Here is a 12,536-nt window from a genome sequence, read left to right as displayed (position 1 = left end):
ATTGAAAAGGGCAGGTCATTACATGCAGTATATTGGAGAAAGATCTGGAGAGCGTTGAAGCTCTCACTGTAAGTGGCTCGCCCCAGCCCCCGAGGGTGAGCTGTGCACTCACTTTACTGGCTCTCCTCTGGATTAACCGCTTGCTATGAAAATGTAATTTGTGTCGGAGCTGTCAGGAATCTCTCGCTGACCTCGTTCTGTTGTTCCTTTCAGGAAGTTCTGGGAGCAGTTCATTGAGATCTGTCATGAGAACAACAGCCTCCACGGCATCACATTTGAGCAGATCAAGGCTCAGCTGGAGGCGCTGGAGCTGAAGAAGACCTACGTCCTCAACCCCCTGGCTCCGGAGTTCATCCCCAGGGCTCTGAGGCAGCAGCACCACCCTGCAACCTCCAACAAGCAGCAGCAGTCTCCACCAAAGGTAACACGAGATTGCAACGAGACATGGTTTTATATATACACTGGTGGATATATACGGGGTTTCGTCCCATCAAGCATAGCCTGAGCAAGCCGATGCTAGTTCAACGATTACCAGTAGTTACTTAAGGTATAACCCAGCTGTCATCAAGGTGTTGCTGCACCAATATGCATCTATGTGCTCAAGGGGGTGGGGGGGTAATGTCATTGACTGAAAATTAATTAGTACAGTGATTAGCAAACATGCACCACCTGGAAATGCCCCTACAGTCACATCCTTCCTATAGCCAATGTTGTTTTTTTTTATTTGAATTCCGTTGATATTAACCTCGCCCTTTCGTAGCTCCCCTTACTGTTTGTATTGTGGGAGTGCTTGACAGCATGCAGGAAAGTATCGACATTCTTTGTTGGCAACAGGAACACCAAAGATCGCTTTGATTCCAAGGCAGTAATAATATTGTGGGTTGGTGGGTTAGCTTGCCGTTTCACACGTTTAAGTGATTTATTTCTTTTATCCTCAATACACAAAATGCTGCCGCAGCATTAAGAGTTTCAAGTGTCAGCACTTTGCACTGCCATAACTGTTACAGAATGTTCGATTTCTTTTGAGCGGTATTCAGTGTTTCTCTGTGCAGGGGTGCAGTGGTGTGTTGTTAACAAGCAGAGTTGTGAAAGTGTACCAGTGATTTTAGCGGGTGGCTGGCACCCAGAGATGTTTATCAGTGTGTCTGTCTGGCTCTGCAATGTGTTTAATTAGGTTTAACACCTAACTGCTTAATGTTTACAGGTTTGAGGTGCGCATGTGTTTTTTTTTTTTTTTTTGTAAAGGCCTCTGGTGTGTGTAGACGTACAGACAGGGTACATACAGACATCGATAAACAGGAGATGCATGCAGGGATTTTTTTTTCTCCTCCACAAGGAGAAAGTGCAGTTGACTCCACACTTCTAATAAACAAAGGCTGCAAAAGGAAACTCCATTTTCTGAGCTCCTCTGCATCCAGACAGGTTGAACATGCTGAATTTTTAATGGCTGTCTTGGCATAGATGCAGCACAGTAAACCAGTAATCCGGTCATGTCTCAATGTTTGAGCTTGGTCTATATGTTTAAGCTGCTACTATTGTACTATTTCAATTAACAGTGTCACACTTGACTTCTGTTTCAGCTGCTGCACTCGAGTCATTTACAAAAATGCATATTTCCTGGGCTTGGTGTCTTTGACAAGCTTTAAAAGGGTAGCTAGCTTTATTTCATTTGTTAATATTTGGCCGATAGCACTACAGTCAAACAGCTGGATCCCAGTGTTGCCATAATCATATTTAAAAAAAAAAAAAAGAAAAATTCACCTCTTGGAATCAAGCAGCAATATTGCTCTTCTGAATGATTCTTTAAACCATCCTGCGTTGATCCAGTTTTTTAATCCCTGAAGGACGCTGGTAGGACATCAGATGGCGAGCTCTAGCTCGACTTGACAGCCATTCTGAAAAGCAATTTTACTTGATTTTCACACGAGTGTCTCTTGGAAACACACGTGATTTGCTAATGCCACACCTCGTTAACCTGTGACAGGGAACAGTGCCACACTGAATTTCAGGATCTGCCATCGTTTCCTGTCTGCTCTTACATGCACAGGTTTTTGAGCAGTATGAAGACAGGATTGAATAGCAATTTATTGGTGCATTTTCCTTCAGCTCCCCCCTCCCCAGGGAACCCTTATTCCTGTCAACTGGGGTATAGCGGAGCTGTCTGTACCTACATGTACATGTGTGTTTACAGCACCTTACCCAAATGTAATTAGAGCATAATTTGATAAACAAGCTATCAATTCCAGATCTGCTTCTAATATCTGAAGTCGAATGTTATACAATATGCAGTTAGTAATACAATATGCTGGTAAGATGGTACTGTTGGTTAAGAAAAGAAAGGGGTGTGTGTATGTATGTAGAATTACAGTAATCTGCACCATTTCAGTAAAAAATAAAAAGGCTTTAAACTCAGTTCTCCCTAACTGTGCTGTGAACATATGTGTCTGCTTGTCTGTAGCACTGGTAAATGTGTTCCTTTTTAAATATCCTCCCCAGTGATTTTTTTTTTTTTAAATATATTTAGTGGAGCAAGTAAATGGGACAAATACCACGATATTAATTGCTTGGTGATCAACACAAGCATTTAACAAAGTCATTGCTTGTAGATGACTCCATAAAATGGCACACCAGCCTTTGTATGTTCCGTCAGGGACATTCCTTCCAAGCCTCAGTGTGTAGTTATCTTTACAAAGCATGGAGTTGCATCAGATGGGGTTAAGGTGAATGGCTTTGTTGTCTTTAGAGAAAGGCAAAGCGGCATGGGGAAACGTGACCTCCTTTGGTGTTCTTTCAGTTTTCTATTTTTTCTCGACCCCAAGTGCCACTGATGAAAGCTGGGTGCAGTGGCCCCGTTTCACAATAGCGATAAGGATCCTTGCTTGTGCTGCTGGCGAGGTGAAGAGTGTGTCTGGAACGCAGACAGTTTTGTTGGGTAGAAAGAAAAAGGTCATCTCGAAGTCTGAGCAGACTGGGGCCTTTTATTACAAGATTGGCAGCCTTGTGGAAGACTGAAAAGGGAAGGTTTCAGTTGGCTTTTTATAAAGTAATGTCTGGGGTAAAAATAGAAATCACGATCACATCCAGTGTTTACTTAAGACAGTCACGTCCTGATCATAATTAGATCTTGAACTGGCACGGCCTGTTCTGCAGATGTAGGCCTACGCATTTCATTGGTACGTCTTTGCAGAAGTGTGTCAAAGAGCTAGTCTTTCATGTTTTTAACTAATAATCAATTAGTGCAGAAAAAGGGATTTGGTATTTTACACTGAAGTGATTTACAATAGACTTCTTGTTTTGGACGATTTAGTATTTTTTGGATACCTGTGTGCTGTTTGTAGATTTTAGTAGCTCAGTAGATTTTAGGATTGGATTGCAGTTTTAAATGTTGCGCGGTCAAACCCTGTAATGGACATTTCATTGTGGATACCTGTTGTAGTTTTAGGCGGGCAGTTATAATGCTAAAGGTTCCTTCACAAGTGTCCTGTTCAGTGTTACTGTCTGTTGCTTACCTTACTGTTAAATATTAACTTCAATATGCTGGAACAGACAATTTTGTGGAAGCAGTTTTTGATTCTGTGTACTGCTGTTTGCAGTAGTTCAGCTGAGTTTTTGTCCGGTAACTTCCTTGAATTAACAACTTGTGTGTTTCCTGTGATGCGGAGTGCTGCTTTTAAAGATGCAGTTGAGGGAACTACAAGGACAGTGGTACTTTTAACACATTTCTTCTTCCTGTGCAGGGTAAAGGCCAGCACCAGAATCCGAGTGAAACATTTCCAGCGGAAGGATTTGGTAAGTTGTCCATCTGACATTCGTGCTTGTTGTGTGTGTGGTGTTTTTTATTTTTTATTTTTTGTACCACTGAGTTGTAATCTCTTATTTAATTAATATTTATTCTAGTTCAGCCCAATCCATCTGTTTTGATTGGAAACCCAATCCGAGCATTCACCCCTCCCCTCGGGACTCACCCTACCCTGGGAAAATCACCCAGCCCAGTCCAGAGGATAGACCCCCACACTGGGGCGAGCATCCTCTACGTGCCAGCTGTCTATGGAGGAAACATGGTCATGTCGATGCCTTTGTCTGTAAGTAATAGTTATTATTTATTATTTGTTTATTGTTGTTTTGTGTATGTGTGTGTACGCCTTGGTTAACTTTTACACATCAGATCAACACAGTAATTCCTAGATATACCCAAACAACCCATTTTCATTTTTTGGACGATGCTCTTCTGTCTAGATGCCATAGAAAATGTGCTTGCTGTACGGCGGTGGGGGCCAGTAGTGAAAATGTCATCGTTTTTTGTTTTGTTTTGTTTTTTAATTTACTGTCAGGGGCGCAATTGTATTGTTGCACATTCCTTAGCTTTCCCCCTGTCTGCTGTTGCAAACAGTAGATTAACTTCTGTTGCTTTAAGACACTGTCTGGTTTGTTTTTCAGGTTTTTTTCCGCTGCAGTTGTTTTATTTTGTTTGCCAGTTTGGTCTGCTCTGAGCCGAATGTGTCGGCTCTAAAAACACCAGTTGATATCTGATGGTACTTGTTTCTGTACTGATAAAGCCTATACTGTACAGCTTATCATGAATAGTTATTTTCCAGCATAAAGCTAAATGGGTGGATAGTGACTAGTGTATTTACGGAGTGCAGCAAACAAACAAAACCCAACTCAATTTAAAAATGCTTAGTTCATCACGTTGTCCAGAGGTTGACGGTATCTGATGTAATCACTCTGATTGCACAAAATCAAATTGCAGTGCCAATAAACCACGAGCATCTAGTTCATGCCTCTCAAGATAAGAGACCGGAGCTGTAATCTGCTTCCGGGCCTCGGCTGTACTGTTTTACTAGACTGCACGTTGTGCTCCTGCAGAGCAACAGTGTATGCATGCTTATCGGGTGGATCAAGGAGCTTATTCAATATGGGGGTTGGTGCAGGCTGTTGCCCTGCCTTTGGGAAGATGTCTGTAATCTGTTGTGATCGGGCAAACAAGGAAGGGAACAGACAGCAGATGTTTGATTTAAAATGTAAATGCGTGGCTCTAAGGAACTCAAATATCTGAAAAAAGAAGATGAAAGTATGACTCATATTTGTTATGTTAATTTTATAATACACTCAAAACAATAACATTTAATTTGATAATGGCTATAACCTCCTCTTATTTTTATTGATTTATTTCTTGACCTAAATCTCTTTCTCATGATGATGTTTCTAAATTGGGTTCCGATGAGTTGTTGAACACAACAACGCTTGATCAAAACTTTAGAAAATCAAAACTTTGTTTTTTAATAATAAATGTTTTTGTTTATTTCTTAGACTCCCTTACCCCTCTATATCAACAGTTACAGTATAATTAAGAGTAAGATACAAAATACAGTGACTTCAGTCCTAATAAGAGCAAATACATAAAAAATCTAGTTCTGATTTAAGACTGTTGTCGTTAGGTTGTCATTCTTTTACATGAGCAATACTCCTAATGACCCTGTAGATGAAACGAAACAAAAGGAAGACGTTCTGCAAAGTGGAGGGGGGTTGAAAGCTCAAGTTTTCACATGCATGGTTGATATTTCAGTGTCAAGAGAGAGACAATATTGTGAATCGCCCCATTTGCTCTAGTGTTCCTATGAATTTGTTCAATTAGGAATTAACCTGTGCCGTTTTATCAGCTTAGCACAGGCATGTTGTCAGCAGAGTGGTGCTGCTGTTTGTGAGTTTTATTAAAAAAAAAAAAAAAAAAAAATAAAAAAAATAAAAAAGATGAATTTACTGTTGAGTTTTAAAGTGAAGCCACCATTAAATGAAATGTCAGCAGCCATTTACGAGAGGTTCAACTGATGCTGTGTATTTCTAAAGTGGCAGTGACAGGACGGATTGGGATTTGTCGACTTTCGTCAGCGGGAAATGCTCTTTGATAAATGCAAGAACTGAACTACGAAAAACCCACATCGAATAAAAAATTCAGTAATCTCTCTGGCACCTAGTGAGAGGATTGCAATAAAAATGAAAACTAGAGTGACTGCAGACACATTAAATGAATGGCTTGCCTTGCACTGGGGAGTGCTTCTCGGGCAGGCAGGCGATGCATTTGAACGGGTCTGAGATGGTCGGAGACCCATCTGTTTTTTACTGGGCTCGTTTTTAAAGTCGGTGGCGTCAGAGGGCCCAGGGCCACCTGTTTGTTTAAATCTCTCTTGAAATACATTTAAGCAGTTCTCTTCTAGATGTGGTGCGGTTTGTCATTCAGAATAAACAGTCTTGGTGCACGACTGCCCATAGCACACAGTGAGCAGTGATTTTATGGAAACAAAAGCTATTGAAATATTACAAAAAATAAAGCTTCTGCAAAACTCCTTGCTGTGACCTGCTTGTTGCACATTTTCATATCTGCGTTTTTAATTTATTTTTTAACCTGTAGGTAAAATCCCTATTGCTTTCGCTGGAGATTCAAACCGATTTGTGGCCGAGATGTTTGAAGTTGAACGATAAGTAGTATCAAAGTGTTAATCTTGTTTTGATGCTTTGTTGCGTCGAAAGGTTTTGTTTTTTGCAATGAACCCCATTGCACTTGCATTTTTTTGGAAGAAACTCTGATCTGCTGGTGGTCAGCATTATGAAGAAAACCCATGTTGGGGTTAGTGTCCTTTTATACAGGGAATGTCTTAAGATGTTTCGGAACTGCAAACCTTCTGGTTAGTTCTGCCTTTTAAAAAAGAAAAAAAATACAGTGCTCACCCGTTATAACGTGCCCCGTGTAGAATTGGTTTTAACACGGTAGGGTTGTGGCTCCCACTTGCTCCATAATGCCATTAGAGCAGCCCTTTTATACTCGTTATAAGGTGAAACATAAATAAAGGATGAGCAGTGTGTGTAAATATATAAATAAATAAAACTATATCATTTTTTATTTTTTAGATAAACACTTCATGCAGTTTCTTTCTTTGGTTGAATGAGCTGCTAACCATGGTTGAGTTGCTAGAGCTATTGGCACTTGCTAAACTAAGGACAGTCTCTCATGCAGCATATGTCCCCGTATATTTACTGCAGATACCCTAGAGGCTCCCCTGTGAATCGCTGGACTCAGTCGGGTGACACTTGTGTTTGTTCCAGGTTCCCTGGCCGGGGTACCAGGGCAGGTTTGCAGTGGACCCTCGTCTCATGACTCACCAGGCTGCCATGGCGTACAACATGAACCTGCTGCAAGCCCACAGCCGTGGATCCCCCATCCCCTTCGGAGGGAGCCACCCCTCCCCGATCGGGATGAGCCAGCAGGAGAAGGAGCAGGAAGAGCAGAGCAGGAACGGTACGTGGAGTTGCGGAGCTGTGCTGTGCTGCCGGGTCGATGGGGCTCTCTGGGGAAGCTCGTACTGTAAAGCTGGCATTTTTACATTTAGCAATAAAGTAATGCATGGGTAACCCTTCCCAATCATCGAACAAACCTCTTGGTTTGTGCATGACGAGGGAAAGCATACTGCTGTAACAGTCTGTTTTTTTTTCCTCTATTTGATTTCTCAATTTAAAAAAATAAATAAAACAGTTCCTGTTGTCTTGTAGGATCATAATAAATTCAAACCCACGCCTAATCTGAACAGTATAATTTTCAGTTTAATTAGCTGTCCAGGATTTAAAAATAGACCCATGTACAGTGCCATGCTGGTGTCCGTTTATAAACACTTCATATTTTAAAGGCATGACAGCGGATAACAGTAGAAGGTTGAGATGATTATTTAGATTCTATTAAATGTCGTCTACCGCGAAGGCTACTGTGTGGTTTTATAATGCAATGTACACCTTGCAGTGTATAGTTCTATATGTCTTGGAGGATAACTACTAAATCTTTTTGATCTTATGCAGGTAAAATGGATGGAAAACCTGAGCAAAACAGGCTGCACACCCCAGACAGGAAAGCCCCTGATTCCAAAGAAAAACAGGTAGCACTTTTATTTATTCTATGAGGTGAACTGAACGCAGTAATACCAGCTATGTGAAGCTTGTCAGGGAAAAGAGATTAAGAGCTTTTTAACAACTTGTATCTCGGAAAGCGTTTGAGAAGTATGCTTCCCGTTTTCAGAGTTTGCAAGTAGTTTGCAGTGCAGCTTTGTTTGAGAAGTATGCTTCCCGTTTTCAGAGTTTGCAAGTAGTTTGCAGTGCAGCTTTGTTTGAGAAGTATGCTTCCCGTTTTCAGAGTTTGCAAGTAGTTTGCAGTGCAGCTTTGTTTGAGAAGTATGCTTCCCGTTTTCAGAGTTTTAAAGTAGTTTGCAGTGCAGCTTTTTGCACAGCAGTTAGTGTTTCTACAGTACAGTAGCACTACTTTTATTTGTTGTGATGTCAGATGCCGTAATTTTAGAAAGCCAATTTGGGTGTCCAAGCTCTTATTCCTTTTTGGGCTGTTAAACAATATTTATTTTTGTCCAGGTGGAACCTGAGGCTGGACATAGCAGAAGCCCTGACCCCCAAGCAAGCCTAAATTTACCAAATGCCAGACTCCACAGGAAAGAAAACCCAGCCCAGAGGCCGCTTAACTTCCACCTGGCTCCCCCCAACCCCCCTTTCCCCCCTCACACCTCCAGTCGGCAGTTCCCACACCAGTACCCTGTCCCCCGGCCCCCGTTCAGAGTCCACCAGCAGCAGCAGCAGGCCCCTCAGAATCACTTGCCCCTGCAACCTGGCCAGGTGCACCAGCTGCCCCAGCAGCATTCATCCCAGCTCTCTCCAGCCTTCCAGGCCGGTCACAAACCCCCCTTCTTCAACCCCCTCCCTCACCGGGGCTTGCACTCCCCGAACCTTGAGGCCATGGCTCCGGAGCAGCCCGCCATGGTGCCGGAGGAGATGAATAATGCGGTGAGGCCCGTTCCACAGCTCAGCGCACCACAGCCGCCGCCAGCTCAGCCCAGCCGGCTCAACAGCTTCATGGAAGAAAACTCTGAGGCGGCAGCCCTGGGAGAAGCGCTAGGTATGTAGATGAAAATGCAGGTGCCAGTCATTTTAAATAAACCCTTTACAAACTTGCTTTATCTACTCTGCTCTGTGTTAGGCAGTGGGGTGTAAAGTAATAGTGGCGCGTGCTTAAATTAATAAGGTCTTTGACAAATTAGCTTGTTATCCAACCAAACGAGAATGGCACTTTCCGTTGTTAGTATTTTTAATTATAATCTTAATCGTGGTTTTTTAATGGTGAAGTTTTCTTCAGTGGAAATTACTTGCACTAAGTTTTGTCTTAATTTCCTTGTTTGTTTCATTTTTTTGCCGTACATGCATGGCTTGTGCAGCCCATTAAGCAAGCTTTAATGAATCCTTGCTGCTGTTTCTTCACAGACATGCAGGGGGTCGGCACGCTGGAAGCTCTGAGTCAGCAGACGAGACTGCACCAGTGGAATGAACACAATCACTTTCTGCAGAGCAACATGGCCTTCCCTCTGCATCAGCAGCTGGCTCATCCCCTAGCCCAGCAGGCCCTGCGCTTCCCCCAGCAGCTCATCAGAGGCAACTGGAGGCTGGGCAACAATGCAGAGGAGGAGCCTGGGCCAGGATACCCCAGGTACATTGGTGACAGAGCGTCTCTACGCTTTCCAAATGCTCCTCTGATAGCTGCCTGAGGAAACTAATCCCACCTCCTCCCCTCCCTCTGATCAGTTAAAAACAGTAGGGGTTTATGAAAACAGGTCAACTGTACTTGGCTTTCAAACTGTCCATAAAAAGGTAAGGTTTATCTCAACAGTATATCTACGTTCAGCTGTTTTCAGATGTGGTTACCAAAATAAACAGGACACTCTGTGACCATTTAAATGCTGTGCTCCCGTTCCCTTTGTTTTAATGTGAATCCAGGATACATTTTGTCAAGTTCAGATGTAAAGATTCTGAATCGCAAAGTCTGATCACAGATTGGATTTTATTTATTTATTTATTTTTTATTGGTGCTTGTAGGTACCCCGGTCTGCTCAGAGAGGTTCCTCCTTCGGAGCAGGGTGAGCCACGGGACCTGCCGGAGATGCCCCCTCCCCAGTCTCGCTTGCTGCAGTACAGGCAGGTCCAGCAGGTCCAGCCCCGCAACCCTGGAACCCTCCCCTCCCCTTCGTCCAACTCAAATCACACCGGCCACTTCCCAGGCCCCTACGGAGACACCAACCGGGAGCTTGAGATGATCAACAGCCAAGCTTTTCAGCAGCACCAAGCCCAGGTGTTCAACCCTGCCTTCCCCGTGGCGGCCGGACACACCACCCCTCCTCCAGTGAAGTACCTGCTCCCTGAGGCTCAGTGGCCGCACCCTGGCCTGCAGCAGAACCACATGCTGGGGCAGGGCTTCCACTACGGCATGCAGCAGTTAGCCCACAGACAGGAGCAGGTCCACCTGATGCAGATGCACCATCACCACCAGCAGCAGCAGCAGCACCATCAGCATACTCAGCATCACCAACAGCAGGCCAGCAATCGGGAATCATTTCACCTGCTCTCACCCCGAACAGCTTCTTCACTTCACAACATAGAAGAGGTACAGCGTTCATACTGGAAATCTAAATGAGGCTGACTTCACTTGTAAGAAGTCCTTTTTGAAAGTTGTGTGGCATTTTATTTTATACACGTTCCAGGTGATGATTGTACTCGGCTGGGGGTAGAAGTGTGTTGGTGTAGCTTTTGGGCGGGCTTTTGTACCAGAGGCTTGGAGCTGCTTGGTTAATTGGAATATGATTTATTACATTTTTTTAAAGATGATTTTAAATTAAACTCCACCCAAACACATGTGTTGTCCAAACAGTATCCTGCTCAATTATTTGGGTATTGCAGAAAAGACAGATTAGACCGATGTGTTAAAACAAGGTTTGAAACTGCATACATTCTCAGTTTGAAGTGTGGTTCTCTCATGCAGTTTATGCTAAATTGTGTGCACAGTTGCTGAGTATTCAGGACCTGGATTAAGGCTGGATCTTCTATGAACTGGAAGCAATTTAATCAAATATTTGGAACAGAGCCATAACAATATAATTCAGCAATGTGGTGCTAAATTTACAGGCAACATAACACACCAGTCCTGTGCAGATCTGCCTCTGAATGGCGCGTTTTAGTTTCTTCTTAAATAGTTCAGTGTTCTTGTTCTGATATAACTGCACTGTTTTCTGGGGTAGTTGCGAGGCACAGAACAAGTTTGATCCTTCAATACTTTCATTTGGAGATGTATTCCAGCAGCATCTACAGTGGGACAAGACCTTTTTTTTTTTTTTTTTTTTTTTTTGAGGATCAGATGTGGTTACCTGGTGCTCTGAATTAGTTGAAGGTTTCTAAAGCGATTTTTTTCAAGGACCCAGCAAGACATTCTTTCACTAAAATGCACAAAGTCCTGATTGAATGGAATGCTTGCCTCTTTGCAGCTGTCCAGGGAGCGTGTTGCAATGTTGAACCTGTTTCCATGTTCACAGCGTAGGAGAAAACCGATAGCGAGGCATGTGGATTTTCAGCTTGCTCAGCACAGGCTAGGTTCATGTTCACCCATTATTACATGCATGCTATATTTACCAGTCACAAGAAGGGTCTTGAATGGCAGACCTTGCTGGCAGGCTTGATTTTCCCAATGAAGTAATGGACTGGAAGGAAGGCGTGTGTAAGAATACATTTAATGGCTGGTCTTTCTTGGGCTGTGGAGTTATCCAGAACTCTTCCCCGAAGCCCATATTCATATACATAGCTCGGTTCCCCTTTACATAAAACATTTTATACAAAAGTTTTCTCGGTTTTGTTAAATTCAGACTGGAATGTCCCTGGGTTAGATCTTTTTAAATATGTACTTGTTTTATTATGAAATGTCTATGCTATAACTACAGCCTGATTCTGCTCCAGCCTGCTGTTTTTAAATTATGACTAATGTAAATCACTCGGTTATACAGCTCTGTGCATGCCCTGCTGATGCTTGGTTTGCATTTCAGATCCATGGTGAGGAGAATAGGTGAACCATGCAGAACTTCCTGTCAGTATTCCAGTTTCTCAACAAGGTTCTCCCCAGGAATTCTGTACAGCCGGGCGGCAGAACATTATAGACGGGAGCACTTTGAACAGAAAAATAAACTTGCCTTACCTTTTAAATATATAATACTACAGAGAAATTGAATAATGTGTTGCTTATTTAGCACTGTACGATTTGACTGGGGAAAGATAACATAGGTTTACTTGAATTCGCATAAAACATTTTTTTTTTAAAAAGGTGACCTTTTTATTTGTTAACGCATGCCTATTTTTGTTTGCTGTTCCATTTACTTAAATGCCTTTTTTTTCCTTCCTCAGTATGAACCTAGAGGACCAGGCAGGCCACTGTACCAAAGAAGGATCTCTTCTAGTTCTGTGCAGGCGTTCCCTGAAGATTCAGGCGCTGCTCCAGGTGGCCTCGGTCAGTGTAAGGAGCTTCTGGACCATCATAGCCATCTCTCATACAACTACCCATCCCCAGAGCTGTGGGCCAGCGCCAACTCCTCTGTGCCATTTCAGAACATTCCATGCAATGGAGCCAGCAGAGTAGTTCCGCACAGGGACCTTTTAGGTAGGTTCTGGGACAGGACTGC

General features: G+C 43.0%; 1 protein-coding gene across 1 annotated transcript in view; it reads left to right on the top strand.

Moving 5' to 3' along the window:
* LOC121295557 (probable helicase with zinc finger domain) overlaps positions 1 to 12,536 on the top strand; it is a 42,713-nt gene that overhangs the window by 29,282 nt on the left and 895 nt on the right. Inside the window, exons 23-31 of the mRNA XM_041220337.1 lie at positions 214 to 421; positions 3,738 to 3,789; positions 3,898 to 4,082; positions 7,102 to 7,294; positions 7,846 to 7,922; positions 8,407 to 8,944; positions 9,307 to 9,529; positions 9,916 to 10,480; positions 12,262 to 12,514. Coding sequence (XP_041076271.1) covers positions 214 to 421; positions 3,738 to 3,789; positions 3,898 to 4,082; positions 7,102 to 7,294; positions 7,846 to 7,922; positions 8,407 to 8,944; positions 9,307 to 9,529; positions 9,916 to 10,480; positions 12,262 to 12,514 — 2,294 coding nt within the window. The remainder of the gene's footprint in view (positions 1 to 213; positions 422 to 3,737; positions 3,790 to 3,897; positions 4,083 to 7,101; positions 7,295 to 7,845; positions 7,923 to 8,406; positions 8,945 to 9,306; positions 9,530 to 9,915; positions 10,481 to 12,261; positions 12,515 to 12,536) is intronic.

This window comes from Polyodon spathula, chromosome 20 (genome assembly GCF_017654505.1).
Source record: "Polyodon spathula isolate WHYD16114869_AA chromosome 20, ASM1765450v1, whole genome shotgun sequence".
In the NCBI taxonomy this organism is placed as follows: Eukaryota; Metazoa; Chordata; class Actinopteri; order Acipenseriformes; family Polyodontidae; genus Polyodon; species Polyodon spathula.
The sequence above is the reverse complement of the archived record's forward strand: the minus strand, read 5'-3'. Positions and strand labels throughout refer to the sequence as shown.